Here is a 14,563-nt window from a genome sequence, read left to right as displayed (position 1 = left end):
TCTTTCTGTCTTTCTGTTGAAAACAATAACCTGTGACTCGAGGAATAAGAGGTTACATTCTCTTCAGCTGCGGGTCTTTCGGAAGTCAGGGAGAATTGGTATTAGCTGCTGATCTCGCTCACGAATCATGATCGTTGGAGTGGGCCAGGGGGCCCACTCGAGAGGAATGACCTCAAGCCTCGCACAATGGGGATGCGATGGTGCTGTATACGATGGCTACGACCTTGGAACACCGCTGGGACCCTGGACACTCCGTGGGCAAGCCCCACTCCATCGTTTAACAATTAATTGTTGATACACACTTGACGGTCGAAATGGGAAATGAAGAAAGATAAGTGCAAGCAACTTACAGGCTACGTAGCACCTCTACTCATAGAAAACTAGCGCCCTGAGCTCGATAGACTCTCTGAGCGGCGCTCCCTGTGGTGTAGAGGGATCCTTGAACCCCGTATGTGGGGTGAATTTAGCAATGTTGTCGTCCTTAGCTGAATCGTAACTGCGGCCAAGGTGAGCGCATTATTACAGGACAAAAAAATAATGCGCGAACCATTTAATCAAGACTACCTCGTCCTGTTTCATATCTTTGTCATACTTCCACCTGTGCGCCGGGTTGAACTTCACCCCGAAAGTCTCGCCCTCACGATCCGGATAGACCAATGTGACAGGAACGAGGTCTTTCTTTACATCGACAGTCCTGTAATCACACAGCGCTAAGGGATGCTCAATTGCGGGGTGAGAGATGGGCCGCCAAAGGTTGATAATTTGGAAACGCTTTTCCACAAGCTTCTCTGCTTCGGCAGCAGGTAGATGGCGATGTACACGAGCAGTAGCCGACTCAGGAGTTTGGTCTACATGCACCTGATGGACAGGCTGGCGCTTAGTTTCGTCCGTTTCCGCGTCTCCGGGGCGGTGGCGTCTGACCGCTGAGGTTTAACAGAGATCAGTGCTAGAATACACTGCGTGCAAGTTTTACACGTACTATGGTCAAAGAGAACAACTTTGCTCGCACCCGTGACTTCCTTGAGGAATTCGATGCTCTCCGGATAGTATTCCCCCCTGATCGCCTCGTCGTTGATAAAAGCAGTGTGTTTGGATGCTTTCGTGTGATATTGAAAGCCCGCAGTGTCCAAGGTGTAGTCACTTTCTTTGCCCCTAACGTTCTCAATCTCAACGGTATGCACTTCTTGTTCCCAATTACGTGCGCGCTGGCCTGTCTTGGAATCAGCATTGATGCTGGTGAATGGGCGGGACCCGTCAGGGGGCGGAGAAAAGTATACAAGTTCTGCAGAGACTGTAGACATTGGTCGACAAGAAAGTGGGGGATAGTCCTCTGTGGTAGTAAATCGCCAATATGTAGCCCTCTTATGCGTTCCTGCAGTATCCACAATGACGTGCCAGGTTGCTGACAAAGGGTCCCCCTATGACTGGAAGCATCCTTGTGGCCAGCGGCTTCGTGCAAGTACACGTCCGACATGGGCTCGTCCAGGCATTGCGGTTGATTCAACTTGTTCAAACACATTAGAACTCGACAAAAGAACTCTACACCATTCCGGTCAGCCAATTCTGCTCACAAAAACGAATTGAGAGACGTGGCATTTGTTGGACTGAAATGAGAAGGTTACTACTACGCTGGAGTATCTTCGGAGGCTGTCGGATGGCAGACATTGGTATACGTGCCCGCACTCATGGCTTTCGCGCCGCCGCATATCCGACTCCGCATGGCCAAGGTGGGTGCTCTTGGCCGTTTTCGCAGCTCGCCCAGAGCGATACTCTGCGTTGCCTGCTGTCCGATTTGGGCTTGACCACAAGCCATTTCACTCCGGTTGAGTGTGCTTAATCCTCACCGACTCGGATGAGGTCGCTCACCTCGTCTGCTCCCTGCTTCGTGCAGACGACCAATGACCCTAGCTGAAACCCTTCATTTGTCGGGTTCTTCGTAGTCTCCAGCAGTTAAACCAATGGAAGGAAAACAGCCATCAAGACCAGTAACGCCTCCGCTTACTAGCACCCTCACTAAAATTGAAAATACACCACCTGCAACATGCAACATAGTAGCCTTTAGGAACAAAAACTTGATAGTATACGCCGCTTCCGGGAAGCGAGGTTGACGGTTCTGATGTTGCAGGACGACTGATGGAGGCTGCAAGGAAGAGTCAAACAGAATGGGGCGATGGTATTGCGGACATGCATCATACTATTTATGAATCGCAAACCGGTGATAGCCTTGGAGTGCGAATTCTAGGGTGTTCTAAAGCAATAGCTCCCACTTTCTTTTGGGCTCTCTTCGCTAAACACGGTATGACAGCTCCATTTATAGCATCCGGCCCTCCCACCTCGTTTGAAGCTAGGAAATTGTCAATCACCGTTAAAAAGAAGGGTGATAGTCGTTTGAGCGGGGTCCAAGCCATATCATGCAAAACCACTGAAATGAACGCTTACGACTTCAGTAGCGCACTCATGGGATCGGTGGAGATGCTGAACACAACCAAAAATGTGTGCTTACGAAAGCAAATCTGAACTAAACCAAAAGCGAACTGCTCAAAAGCACTTTAAGAGGAACTTCGACCAAGTCGGCTTTTTAGATGCCGTGCTATAGGTAAGCTCATGTTCTACATTGATTATCGATTATCACTTGTTCAGTGGCGCAATGTGCATGCATAAGCATGAGATATTTTCATCCCCACCAAGAGCGATTTCTAATTGGCTGACTACCTTACAAATGTAACTCAGGTGCTGCATAGTTAGTCAGGAGAACTGGTATGTAAGCCAAGCGGCTTCCTCGGCCCTTGGAAACCTATATAACTCGTGACTCCTTGAACGGCCCTCCCATTCCACTATACACATTCCAGTGCCAACGAACTAGCCATGACTTCTGACACCACCAGCACCTTCAACTACTACCTCCCTCCATCTGACGGCTCTCGCATTTACCATAACATCAACGCAGATAGTGTCACGGGGAAACTGATCCGCAACTGGGTCGAGGACCAGCATGTCATGCAGATTGAGGACGTGCGCGGAAAGGAGGGACTTTACACGCTTGACAATGCCGGATTTCAGTATGGGCGGGAGGCGGCGAAGCACACCAGCTTCTTGAATGATAGCGAGATTGAGCGCGAATACTATCCTGAGAGCATCGACCTCATCAAGAGAGTTACGGGAGCAAGTAAGGTTGTCATGTTCGATCATAGTACGTCGATCACCTATTTGAAACGATTCCTTGATGCCTAATTGATCTCGCAGCTATTCGTCGCCGTCGCCCAGGCGAGGCAGATGATGGTCCACAGAAGCGTCAACCTGTGGCCGTAGTCCATGTAGACCAAACGACGGACTCCTCCATTGCTCGCGTTCACAGGCATCTCCCAGCAACAGAAGCTCCTTCCCTCCTTCGCAAACGCTTCCAAATCATCAACCTTTGGCGTCCCATATCGCATGCAGCTGTAGACTGGCCGCTTGCACTATGCGATTTCCGGAGTGTCGATGTCAAGAATGACTTGCTGCCTGTCGCTCTCATATACCCTGATCGCGAGGGTGAGACGTTTGGGATCAAGTACAACCCAAACCACCAGTGGAAATACATGACAGCAATGGTCCCTGAAGAGTTTGTTCTTATCAAATGGTTAGTGAATTAGCTTGACGGCGCTTTTCATCGTACTAAGTGTCTCAGCTTTGACTCAGTGCAAGACGGCAGTGTCGCCAGACTTACCCCTCACACTGGGTTCGAGGACCCGAACACTCCGGCGGGAACACCGCTTCGGGAGTCGATTGAGTTGAGAGCTCTTGTATTCTATGATTAGAAGACGTTTCTGCAAATTGGGATCGGGAAATTGTTGAAAAGATCATACCACTCTACATGTAGCTGTATGTACTACTCTCGGACATTTCACGCAATCCTCGTGGATTTGAGGTTCGCATATGACTGCCGTGTCACTGTCCATGCATTCATGACAAGGGTCGAGATGACATTTAGTTCTAGGTGATAGATCCGTCTACAATAAACGAACACGTACAGAGAGGACGTCTGACAAGTTTGCCATCTCACGGTGAGCTAGAGCAATTGCATCCAGAGCCCCAGTAGTTGCCTTGACCCATTGAGCCTACTTTGTCACCCAAGGGGCGTAGCTGCCTTTACCATCGATTAACAACTGGAAAATCTGCAACTCATCGTCTGCCATCAAACGAGGCGTGATGGCACCGAGCAGGCTGGAGAAGCGAATGACAGATGTAAAATGCCCAATGAATTCCAGATGGTCATTGCGGAGGATCGTTGCTAGCAGCAATCATTGCTGGGAACATCACGGCGCATTGCAGGGGTAATCGGCAAGCCTATTCGTCTCAGTCTAAGATACTGAGAGTGTGCGGGTTTAGCGTTTTGTTGGTGGTTGTTACATCGTCAATTGTATCATCTTCGAGGATAGTATACTCTGGGTCTTTCGTGTTCCATACGATAAGATGCCCTCAGGCTGCTCGTCGAGTTCACGGTGACAATGATGCGCTATGGGAACAAGGCCGCTCCAGGTATACCTGTTGCCACTATGCACGCGCGGTCGGATGGTGAGCACTGAGAACGGTGATGGCATAGGGACACCCTGGATTAGATTAATTGCAGGACCTTGGAGAGGAATGCAAGTTTTCCACTACCGGCTGCAAGGGGATATGTCCTGGCTCAGTTGACGCGCACTCCCATGCATACCATCGCTCAGTCATAACAATGACTAACGTGAATACTAAGGAGGAATCAACTCCCGCCTCACGCGTATCTTACCGGGGACCTTCCTGCATTCAACCTGTATTGCAATGATTGCCTAATTTACGACAAATTCAACATTACTGTTGCCATCCCAATGAACTCATTGGATCCCAGTGGGCCCACAGAGAACTTACCCTTTCGATGACGCTGTTCATCAGGTACGTCTCCGTTGTGGTCGTCCGTCAAAGTCGTGGATTAAGGTGTTGACGACACGAGCCACACCACGCACTTTTAGAAATGGAGCGCCACATGCCTGGTTTTGAAATTACTATACACAACTATCTACATGGTATAGGATTCCAGGAGACAACCACTGAATGGAGTACAGAGCTGAGAACAAATGCGAAACAATAAGATACTATAGTGTTCAGGAGTGGATGGTAGGAATAGTCATGTACAATGCAGTGCCGGTTATCATACAAGACATAGATCGCTGAGCCATTCAGTAGGACCTTAATAGGCTTTGTCCACCAATTTCCTTATATGCGGAGTATCAGGCTTCAACTCGCCCTCGAGAGGCGATACCCATATACGAAATTTTCCATCGTAAATGACACGCTAAAAAAGTACCGTCACCACACTGCCAGTTACAAGACCCGCGAAAGTCAGCAGGACAGTCCGGAAATTGTACAAAAATATTCACCTCTCTCGTGCGGCCAACCTTGGGCCGACCAGAAACCGTCCCCAGACACCAGTGAAAGTCTGTGGAGTGGACCCAAACAGAGTCGCCATGCTGGTACATAGTCATATCAGTAAAAAAACCCGAATGAGACGAGTTAGAAAACAACGCCACCTGAAACCTATATGGCCATGGCTGATCAACTTCGGTCGGTTGGTATGCTTGACATGCAATATGACCATCGTCCCACTCCTCAAAATTCACATCGCGCAATTGCCTGGGTTGGTCCATCTCCATGATACTGCGGAGATCCACGCTTGTGCTCATATTTGAGTTGGGCCAGAAAAATCAAAATGAGAGGGGAACTTTGAAGTTATGGAGGCAGGGCTTCGAGTCCGAGTAAAGGTAAGGATGTTGACGAGACTCTTCAGTTGCTTATATACGCAACTCAGGCTGATGTGGTGGAAGACAATGATGTGGCTATCTCATTGCCATATCAGAGAAACGATCCACTACTGCTCCCAAATTCGACAGAATGCAGTGAAGTTGTGGCTCACAATTAAATATGTCAATTGTTCTAGGGCCCTGAGGTTCGATCCCCACGACGGACGTGTAGTCGGCTTTTCCTGGCATTGTGAGTCACACAATAGCAACTATAGTACTCCTTGGCCATGGTGGCTGTCTACAAGACCTGGTAGGATCAGTCATAGCTACGTACCTTCGACTCGCTTGCCTGGATACAAGAGTCAGGTGGACCGTGGTTTCAGCACAGCCACTGGAATTCCAGAATTCTGAATCTCAGCCTGGATTCGTCAAAGACCCTAATGCGCGACCGCATTCCTTGAGTGTGACCGTATTAAACACGAAAGCTTGACCGCGAGGTGACACCTGGGCAAAGAAATCAAAACACCAAGTACGCTAGGCTCAGAGTAAGCGCGGTGAAAATGACATGAGGATATATGGATTCGCATCATACTATCAGATGCGGTCAATATGCGGTGATGATTTGGATAGAATTTAAGGTCCCCACCGGTCAAATATCTTTTTCCCCCAGTGCGTTGATCAAATAGAAGATGGCGCAAGCTTGGTCCCTGATACACAAGTAGACGAAGCGTTTTTCAACACCTGATCCCAACTGATTTTTGTGCGGGTTTTATGTAGTGGCTCAGCGACAGTCTGCATATACCAACTTGCCAAGTAGTAATCAGCAACGATAATATCAAGTAGGACGTGTTATCATACCGCCACGATAAAGGTGAATCTATCAATTCCAGTGCGAAGTGAGACGAAGGACAAGGGGCGATATTAAGTGCACGTTAGTAGATTGCCGGAGTAGACTGTAAGAATTATAACGAGTTCTGACAACTTACAAGAACCAGATCAGAATCAGTGACTCCTCAAATCCAGAATCCAGTACAGCCGCGAGAACGTGTCTTTGTTGCGACGATCTTCTAGTCTCCCCTAGCCAGATCTATAGAAGAAGGAAGACTTAAACAGTTGTTCCTTCTAATGAAGGTCTGCTTTTGCTGCGTTGCAACCTTCAATCTTCTCATGAGTCTCGTCACTCGTGGGCTCTCGTAGGAGTCCAAGTAAGAAATGCTGATAACCAGCTATTAATGCTATGAAGTTCTGTTTGTGGGCGCACTCACAAGCCACGTAGAGTCTCACATGCCAGCAATAAAAAATCGGCCCATCAGGAGTTCAGTTGAAGGCAACTTGATGGTGCTCTAGGGTGCCGCTTGGACGCGCGTAAATCAATTTACGCGCCATAAGTATATATAGTCACGTGGACGAGATCAATTGGAGTCTGGCCAAAAACTTTCGAAGAGTCGTAGTGCTCACTAGTCACTCCCTTCCTTTCCAATGCCAGGCTTGCAAAGCACATCAAAGAAAAGACCAGCGGTCTCGCAGGGTGGCTCAAAATCCAAGAAACAGCACTCAGAAAATCCTCCCTTGACGAAGTTTGCGGAGGAAAAAGTTCAGAAGCGGAGTAGACCTGTCACACAGCCGATACCAGCAAGTGGGTTGTCTGAGCATGATGAAGATGAGGACGAGGGAGACTTTGATGACGAAGAAGCTGATGACCAGGAGATTGTCGCAGATGAGATGATTGTAGATGATGCATCCAGCAAAGACCCCAATGGTATGTCGACCATTAAAGGACCAGATGCACAAGATTCACGACGTTCTGAGTAGCTGCGAGAGAATCGCATAAAGTTCAACGTGTACTACAGGAACAGCGTCGAGCAGCTAAACCACACTCCCAGTTACTAGCGGATGCAAAGCGTATCTGGTCATTAGCTCGGCAAAAAAGCATACCCTCTGCGGAGCGACTGAAGCATGTGAAGGACTTGATGAGGGTTATCCAAGGAAAGGTCAAGGATATCGTCCTAAAGCATGACGCAAGCAGAATTATCCAGACTGTCGTGAAATATGGTGGGCAAAAGGAGAGGGACCAGGTTGCGATGGAGCTTAAAGGTCATTACAAGGCATTGGCTCAAAGCAAATACTCGAAGGTTCGTCCGATTTATTGTTATACCTTAATACATCCTTTGACGATGGCGACAGTTCTTAGTGACCAAGCTGATTAAACTCTGTCCAGCACATCGTGCATCCATCTTGCTCGAATTCCAATCCCACGTACTCCGTCTACTGTTACACCGGGAGGCATCTGCCGTTCTTGCTGATTCATTCGAGCTTTATGCGAATGCATATGAGCGTTCAATTCTTCTTCGCGACTTCTACGGCAAGGAAGTCGCGTTGTTCTCCCAAACACAAGGTTCCGAACCTGAGAAGGCGAACGCCAAAAAAGGCTTTCATGGGGTCCTTGAAGGTCTCGAGGGCGAACGAAGAAAACGTGTAATGGCAGCACTGAAAGAGAATCTGACCACAATGTGAGCATCTGACGTCGGACATCATGTAGTCCTCTAATCGATGACGCTATCAACAGTTTTAACAATTCTGATAAGGGCGCCATAACCCATGCAATCGTTCATAGGGCGCTTTGGGAATACTTGTCTGCCGTCAACAACACGGAGGATGAATCAGAACGAGAAAAACTTCGCAAAGAGATATTCGAAAGGTGAATACAAGCTTATCACCGAAGTATTATCCACTAATACAGTATCTGCAGTTGTCAGGATGTCCTTGCCGAGATGGTTCATACCAAGGACGGCAGCAGGGCAGTGAGAGAGTTCATTGTTTATGGGACGGCTAAGGTACACTCGTATGCTGACTCCTATGGCAAATATTAATTTTGCGATATAAAAGGATCGGAAACAAATCATCAAAATCATCAAACCTCACGTTGAGCGTATGTGCACCGATGATGAGGCCCAACTCGTCCTCTTCACTGCCTTAGACGTTATCGAGTCTGTTTTTTTGTTTGTTGGCTAAACGTCCAATCCTGACATCTTTCTATAGCGATACAAAGCTGACAGCCAAATCCCTTGTCTCGGACATCACCACTCACGCCCCTACGCTCATCAACACCCCACAAGGTCGACGTGCTCTTTTCTACTTGCTTGTTCCTCGATCACGACGACATTTCACGCCTGCCCAAATAGCGATAATTTCTGAGACAGACTCTGTACGGAGCAAAACCAGCAAGAAAAGTGCGGATGTTCGCGAGGGTGAAATACGAGCTGCAGCAAGTGAGGGATTGCTCAAGTTCGTCGAGGATAATGGCGCGGAAGCCGCGCGTGATACCGGTGGAAGTTTGGTAGTATTGGAGATTATGCTTTACGCTGACGGCGGTTGGTGATTTCACTCAATGTCCCTTTATTTCACTAACACTGCTTCATAGACAAGTCTTCGGCTATACAATCACTCCTTCAACCATTAGCTTCCATATATCCATCGGAAGATACCTCAAAGCTTCATCCAATTGATCTCCCACACACGTCACGAATGTATAAATCCCTTTTCCAGGGCGGACATTTCTCGCATTCTAGCAAATCCGTCATTCGCTCACCGTCGTTCTCTCCATCAGCATTCGCTTCTGCATTCATGTCCATTGTTGGTAAGGATGTGACATTAAGCATGGCTGAGGGAGAGGGTGCCTTTGTTGTTGCAGAATTTTTGCAGCGGATAAAGGAAGAGGGAAGCACAGAGGAAAAGCGGACCGTCAAGGGTTGGTTTGGTGAAGACATTGTCGAGAGAATGAAAAAGAGCGAGACGAAAGGGAAAAATGTCTTACTGGAGAAGATAAATGAATTATCATCACGGTAATGCATTCTACAAACTTAGTCGAAGTCAACCTTGGGCCAGCTTGACTGGCCACACTTATATTTTCGAGGTCGAGGCCTAGGCCTAGGCCCAGGGCCATGAACGCATTCTTTGGCTTGTAACTCTGCTTCGGATGAGAATTAGCGAAATCTATTTTATGATCCTGCGAGGATGAACTATAGTATTGATGCTGTCTCCTCAGAATGTTTATTTTCAGCAACTTGAGGGAGGAGTAGGCATTTTCGTGGCAAATTTACCATCGTGACCTGATATGTGACCCCAGTCACCTCACTTGAGACATTTGAACTCACAAACACTACTCGTCTCTCAGTTCACCAAGTTAGATTATAAAAATTACATGCATGTCTTGCTACAGACTCTCCGCACATAATCATAGAATGAAATTTTCTCAGAGTTCATACACATGGAGTTAGGTGTAAATTCATCAAAATGTCACGCTAGATCATGTGATGAACCGGTGTATGAACGAGGTCTATCTTAGTTGACGAGGCTCTTGCGGACCTTCAGTTAGGTAATAAAGTCGTTCTCTGTCGTGACTATTACAGCGGCGACAGTGAGGTCCAGGACAACTCCTCCCCTTCACTTACGTGCCAACCTATCTACTCGACTTCGACGGACAGCCCATGATTCAGTCATTATTAACTAGAACGCCTGCAATAATATGCAATAGCAGTGTAGCACCAGATGAAGCTTAGCCTCCGAGAAGCTCCTGGATACGTGCTCACGTTCCAGCACGCTCTGCCCGCGGATCGCGTAAAGAATGGATTCTCTTATCGCCTGGCAACCGAGCTTGAGAAAATTTACATTCCGTTTAACCCGCGTTCTCTATTTTAACGTGACCCACCTTTGGTACGTCGTTGTCGGTGAGCCTATTCACACTCGGGCTGGTTACCTTGGCTGATCCACTTCTGCAGAACTTTCCTCCGCAATCTACCATGCATCAATCTCTGCTCATTGATGAGATCCTTTCTCACATTATTCAGCTCATCGCTGTCGACGGTCAGCGGGACCCAAAGCGCTTGGAAAATACTAGCGACCTTGCTAGGCTAGCTCGGACATGCCGCAGCTTTATGGAATGCGCTCTTGACATCCTCTGGCGAACTCAGCATTCGCTAAGTCCTCTCATCATGTGTTTGCCAAGAGGCATCTGGGAGATTCACTCAAGCAATATACTCGTGAGTCTCATGTCGCTGTGGGCATGCAATTTTACAACTGTTGTCCCCATAGTATCTCACCAGATCGCCTACTGGATCTGAATGGACACGATTTGACGTGTATTCACACCGTGTGAAGAGTTTTTCATACCCAAAGCAAACGAACGTAATCAGATTACACGAGGACGCACTTCCACTCCTTTTTGTTGAACGCCATCCGCAGTCTCTGTTCCCGTCACTTTCCTCGCTCGACTTTTCTATCTTGTCGTGCAACTCCTCCAACTTTCCCTTGATCAGAGGCTTTCTCTCCCCAAAACTGACAAACCTCACCTTCACTCTCCCTCGAAAGATGTGTCCTCGGGACGTTTGCGTAGTGCTAGAAGACCTTCCTCGGAAGGCTACCCACCTCGAAAACGTCGCAATTTCATCATTCTTTCCAGTGACGTCATTTAAATTGAATGTTTCGACCCACGAACTGCCATACTTACGTCGGTTGGTCGTCTCCAACTCTATTCGTATATCTGCGGAGAGCATGCTGAATATTGCATCACTTCGTTATGTCCAAGAGCTTGCCTTGAATCTTCAGCCTGACTTCGATACCGACATGCTACGAGGTAGGACATATCACACCTTCCCCGCTCTCCGGCATCTCAGCCTCGCGGCATACGACCTTCCTCAGTGTACATCTCTTGTGTCCCTTATATCCACACCACGACTAGAAGAGCTTGCCGTTTCCTACGACGCCCAAGCACCATCTTCCATCGTTAATTCATTCTTGAGTGCCATTGGCACGTCTCTTCGATCAATCTCTCTCCGGCACAACATACAAACCAATACAATTGCCGGCACTCCTTTTATCTTCTATTCATCCACATTTACACCGCTACTCGCTTCCCGCAATCTCCGCATCATCAAATTCTCCCATCTTGGTACGCTCAATTTAGATGATGAATTCATCACCGCAGCGGCTAAAGCCTGGAGCGAGCTGGAGGAACTTCGACTCTGCAGCTTACCTTGGTCCTCCATAACTCCCAGCATCAGTTTAAACAGCTTGACAGCGTTGACCCAAGACTGCCCGAAGCTCACCCACGTACACTTGGCATTGGATGCGAGGGACATCCCTGAACTACCGACCGGCAGTCTTGGCGTGACTGGTGCACAGTTCCTGGAGGTGCTCAACGTCCGGGATTCGGTTATTGAGCACACTGAACCTGTTGCACAATTCTTGCGGGCAATCATACCGAATATGAAGGCTTTGTATGTTGAAGCCCATCCAGAACTGAGGGATAGATGGATGCAAGTCAAGGCTCACTATGACCGGCTGCAAATGGGGCCCTTACAGAATGGGCCATAGAAAGATCTTTTGTTCAGCCACCGTAGAACTAGTCACGAATTCTTTTGATAGAGTATTTTCTACTTAACTTAACTTAGGTATTCCTTAGATTCGTCGCTTTGCACGCTGAACGCGCTCCAGCATCGCTAAACTCCTTCAATTAGCGCGTCATGCCTTCGTATATACATACTTATATGTGTGCGTGCAGGTGGAGAGCTACAACTATAGTTAAAAGTCAGTCACAAGTCTAATATTCCATAACTATAGATGATCCACACGGGATGGAGTTTGGATCGGTTGAGCAAAAACCGCCCTCAAGGTAACCGACCCGATTGAACAGGGTGCACGAGGCAAGAACACTGCACACGAGTGCCTGCGGGCTTCTTTGACTCAGCTTTATTGATGGAGTCAATCATGATAGGGCTTACCCAACAAGAAGTGCGGAATATGATGACTGGGCAACCTGATCCGAAGCCTTTATCTTACGACCCGACGAAAGTTACCCCACAGGAAGCGAAAAAATGCCCACACAATTCACCAACGAGATCACTGCAAAAACTAAGGCCGCGTTCCTCTATAAGATTAAGACTCACGAGTAATGCACAGCATGTAACTCACGCCATCCCGATACACAGTAGCAATCAATGGACTATTTTCCAGTCGATAATGTTTGAAGTGTTTGTATACGGTCAGGAACATTAACACTGGCGGAGGATCGAGGCCACGGAGCAAAATCATCGAAATGCTACGTACCATCACATGCAAACCAAAAGTGGTGCCTACGTTTCGTACTCCCTCAAATACACCAAGCGTAGAATCTGGAATATGAGATGAGCAGAAGAAATTTAGAGGGGGAGATACAAACATCCGGATTTACGCGCATCGACATTTACAATTGTCAGCATGGCTGCCATCATGGCCTAAGAAGTTGAGCGACAAGGAAATGGCCGAGAGGATGGACGAAGGTCACCGTGCTGAAAACTGATATCGCGATCAAGAACGTTTTTTTTCACATCCCCAGAAAACGTGCGTCCTTGCCACGAGCAGTACTTAAAAAGAGGTCAAGGGGAAGAGAGCAACTTGAATTGGAGTTGATACTGACTCTGAGCAGCAGCAGCAGCCAAGATGTGTATGCCTAACAAAAAACATTCAGCATTCAGCGGTTAAAGAGAGGTTGTTGTATACTACGCAACTGGCATATATAGCGAAGAACATATTTGGCTGAAATATGGTCACGGATTATCCTTCAACTCTGTCACAAGAAGCTTACAATTCCTCCTCGAGTTGACTGACGGCATCTGTCCGAGGGACTTATCTGTGAAGAGCGAGAGTAGACACACTGTCGCGATGACTCACAATATACGGCTACAGTAAAGCTTACGAACGGCGCATAGCGAGATATAACTAAAGTTATCCTCATGATCCCCCGCTCTCTCCCCCATGTCCAGCAAACCTGGCATTATGTTAGTTTGCATGACCATGATGGAAACACACTGACCTCCGAGTCGAAAATGATGCAGAAGTTGAAAAGCTGAGAAATTTTTTGGTTATGATTCCATACTGGTAGTACTACTATGTATTGTTCCTCCTTACCAAAGTTGCCTTGATTGCGACTGTCCCGGACATTCAGTTTTGAAGGACAGTAGTATAAGAAGCCGAATGTAGACTACCTTCTACATACTGAATTCAAACGGATAAACGAATGCTGACAGGTGGGGTGGGGTACGCACCGCGACAGTTTGAAGTCTCATGCAATCCGCATGATCGTCGCTCATCCTGAGCTAAGTTAAAGAAGTAACTATCGAAGTTCTTTCTCTGGATGGAGGGGGGGCTAGAGGCGAGTGGTCCAGCACCAGGTGTTTAGAGCGTTTCCTTTCAAGTCATTTGAGAAGCAGATACTTATGACCTCCACAGCACAAGGATCAGATCAATTGTGCATCCTTCCGACTTCTGGGTCTGAGTCTTCACATTTGATTTCTCTTGGTGGGATGAAAAAGTGACGTCCATACACTGCTTAATACATCAGTACAATGTAGGGTATGGCACGGGTGAGGCCTGCCCAGGACAGTATCAACCAACACCACGGACAATCCGCGGACGACTTACCCGGGTGAACCAGTAACAGGTTCTTGAAAAAGCTGTTCAAAGTCACATGAAACAGATACTATACATGTGGTATATGGTATAGCTCTGCTATGTGTGAGAATTATTACTCAAAATCTTAATTTATCTGTTGACTCCTGGATCCAAAGGCTTTTCGTCCACAAGCAGGCGAAGACATCTAAGTATGTACTGTAAATGGTATTGAGTTCATGCGCTCGTTACCCTCAGAACCACCCGCAGTCGACAACAGGGATAGACCGCAGTCGTTTACGACACCCATCGCCGTCTTGGACATGTAATATATCATGTTATTAGCGCTGAAATATCTGGATGAACCTCCAGAGATCACGGTGCCC

General features: G+C 47.6%; 6 protein-coding genes across 6 annotated transcripts; 3 read left to right on the top strand and 3 right to left on the bottom strand.

The window, feature by feature from the left end:
- Window positions 1–330: 330 nt before the first annotated feature.
- On the bottom strand, window positions 331–1,455 carry EDB91DRAFT_891872 (uncharacterized protein). Its single transcript, XM_041328747.1, has 3 exons — window positions 980–1,455; window positions 548–923; window positions 331–496 (listed from the first exon to the last, which is right to left on the bottom strand). Exons 1-3 carry the CDS (start codon window positions 1,299–1,301, stop codon window positions 367–369), a joined length of 828 nt encoding a protein of 275 aa, XP_041171827.1. The 5' UTR covers window positions 1,302–1,455; the 3' UTR covers window positions 331–366.
- A 1,410-nt stretch (window positions 1,456–2,865) lies between these two features.
- Window positions 2,866–4,007, top strand: EDB91DRAFT_1315995 (uncharacterized protein; the record flags this gene model as incomplete). The annotated part of the gene is made up of 3 exons (XM_041325178.1): window positions 2,866–3,190; window positions 3,244–3,619; window positions 3,668–4,007. 3 exons carry the CDS (start codon window positions 2,866–2,868, stop codon window positions 3,795–3,797), a joined length of 831 nt encoding a protein of 276 aa, XP_041171826.1. The 3' UTR covers window positions 3,798–4,007.
- Window positions 4,008–5,203: 1,196 nt separating this feature from the next.
- Window positions 5,204–5,696, bottom strand: EDB91DRAFT_1061153 (uncharacterized protein; the record flags this gene model as incomplete). The annotated part of the gene is made up of 3 exons (XM_041314408.1): window positions 5,204–5,308; window positions 5,382–5,483; window positions 5,544–5,696. The coding sequence occupies 3 exons, from the start codon at window positions 5,694–5,696 to the stop codon at window positions 5,204–5,206; spliced, it is 360 nt and encodes a 119-aa protein (XP_041171825.1).
- Window positions 5,697–7,181: 1,485 nt separating this feature from the next.
- On the top strand, window positions 7,182–9,777 carry EDB91DRAFT_1350314 (armadillo-type protein). Its single transcript, XM_041326054.1, has 8 exons — window positions 7,182–7,512; window positions 7,566–7,885; window positions 7,938–8,263; window positions 8,320–8,451; window positions 8,503–8,587; window positions 8,640–8,740; window positions 8,793–9,124; window positions 9,175–9,777. The coding sequence occupies exons 1-8, from the start codon at window positions 7,233–7,235 to the stop codon at window positions 9,597–9,599; spliced, it is 2,001 nt and encodes a 666-aa protein (XP_041171824.1). The 5' UTR covers window positions 7,182–7,232; the 3' UTR covers window positions 9,600–9,777.
- Window positions 9,778–10,373: 596 nt separating this feature from the next.
- Window positions 10,374–12,238, top strand: EDB91DRAFT_891698 (uncharacterized protein). Its single transcript, XM_041328746.1, has 3 exons — window positions 10,374–10,480; window positions 10,532–10,792; window positions 10,845–12,238. Exons 2-3 carry the CDS (start codon window positions 10,553–10,555, stop codon window positions 12,123–12,125), a joined length of 1,521 nt encoding a protein of 506 aa, XP_041171823.1. The 5' UTR covers window positions 10,374–10,480; window positions 10,532–10,552; the 3' UTR covers window positions 12,126–12,238.
- Window positions 12,239–12,916: 678 nt separating this feature from the next.
- EDB91DRAFT_891689 (uncharacterized protein) lies at window positions 12,917–13,619 on the bottom strand. The gene is made up of 7 exons (XM_041328745.1): window positions 13,603–13,619; window positions 13,461–13,557; window positions 13,375–13,402; window positions 13,298–13,325; window positions 13,207–13,239; window positions 12,970–13,153; window positions 12,917–12,922 (listed from the first exon to the last, which is right to left on the bottom strand). Exons 2-6 carry the CDS (start codon window positions 13,522–13,524, stop codon window positions 13,025–13,027), a joined length of 282 nt encoding a protein of 93 aa, XP_041171822.1. The 5' UTR covers window positions 13,525–13,557; window positions 13,603–13,619; the 3' UTR covers window positions 12,917–12,922; window positions 12,970–13,024.
- Between the last annotated feature and the right edge of the window lie 944 nt (window positions 13,620–14,563).

The sequence above is a fragment of the Suillus paluster genome (genome assembly GCF_016628075.1).
Source record: "Suillus paluster strain FC165 chromosome Unknown EDB91scaffold_94, whole genome shotgun sequence".
Lineage (NCBI taxonomy): Eukaryota > Fungi > Basidiomycota > Agaricomycetes > Boletales > Suillaceae > Suillus > Suillus paluster.
Note: the sequence above shows the minus strand (reverse complement) of the source record. Positions and strands in the feature narration are given on the sequence as shown.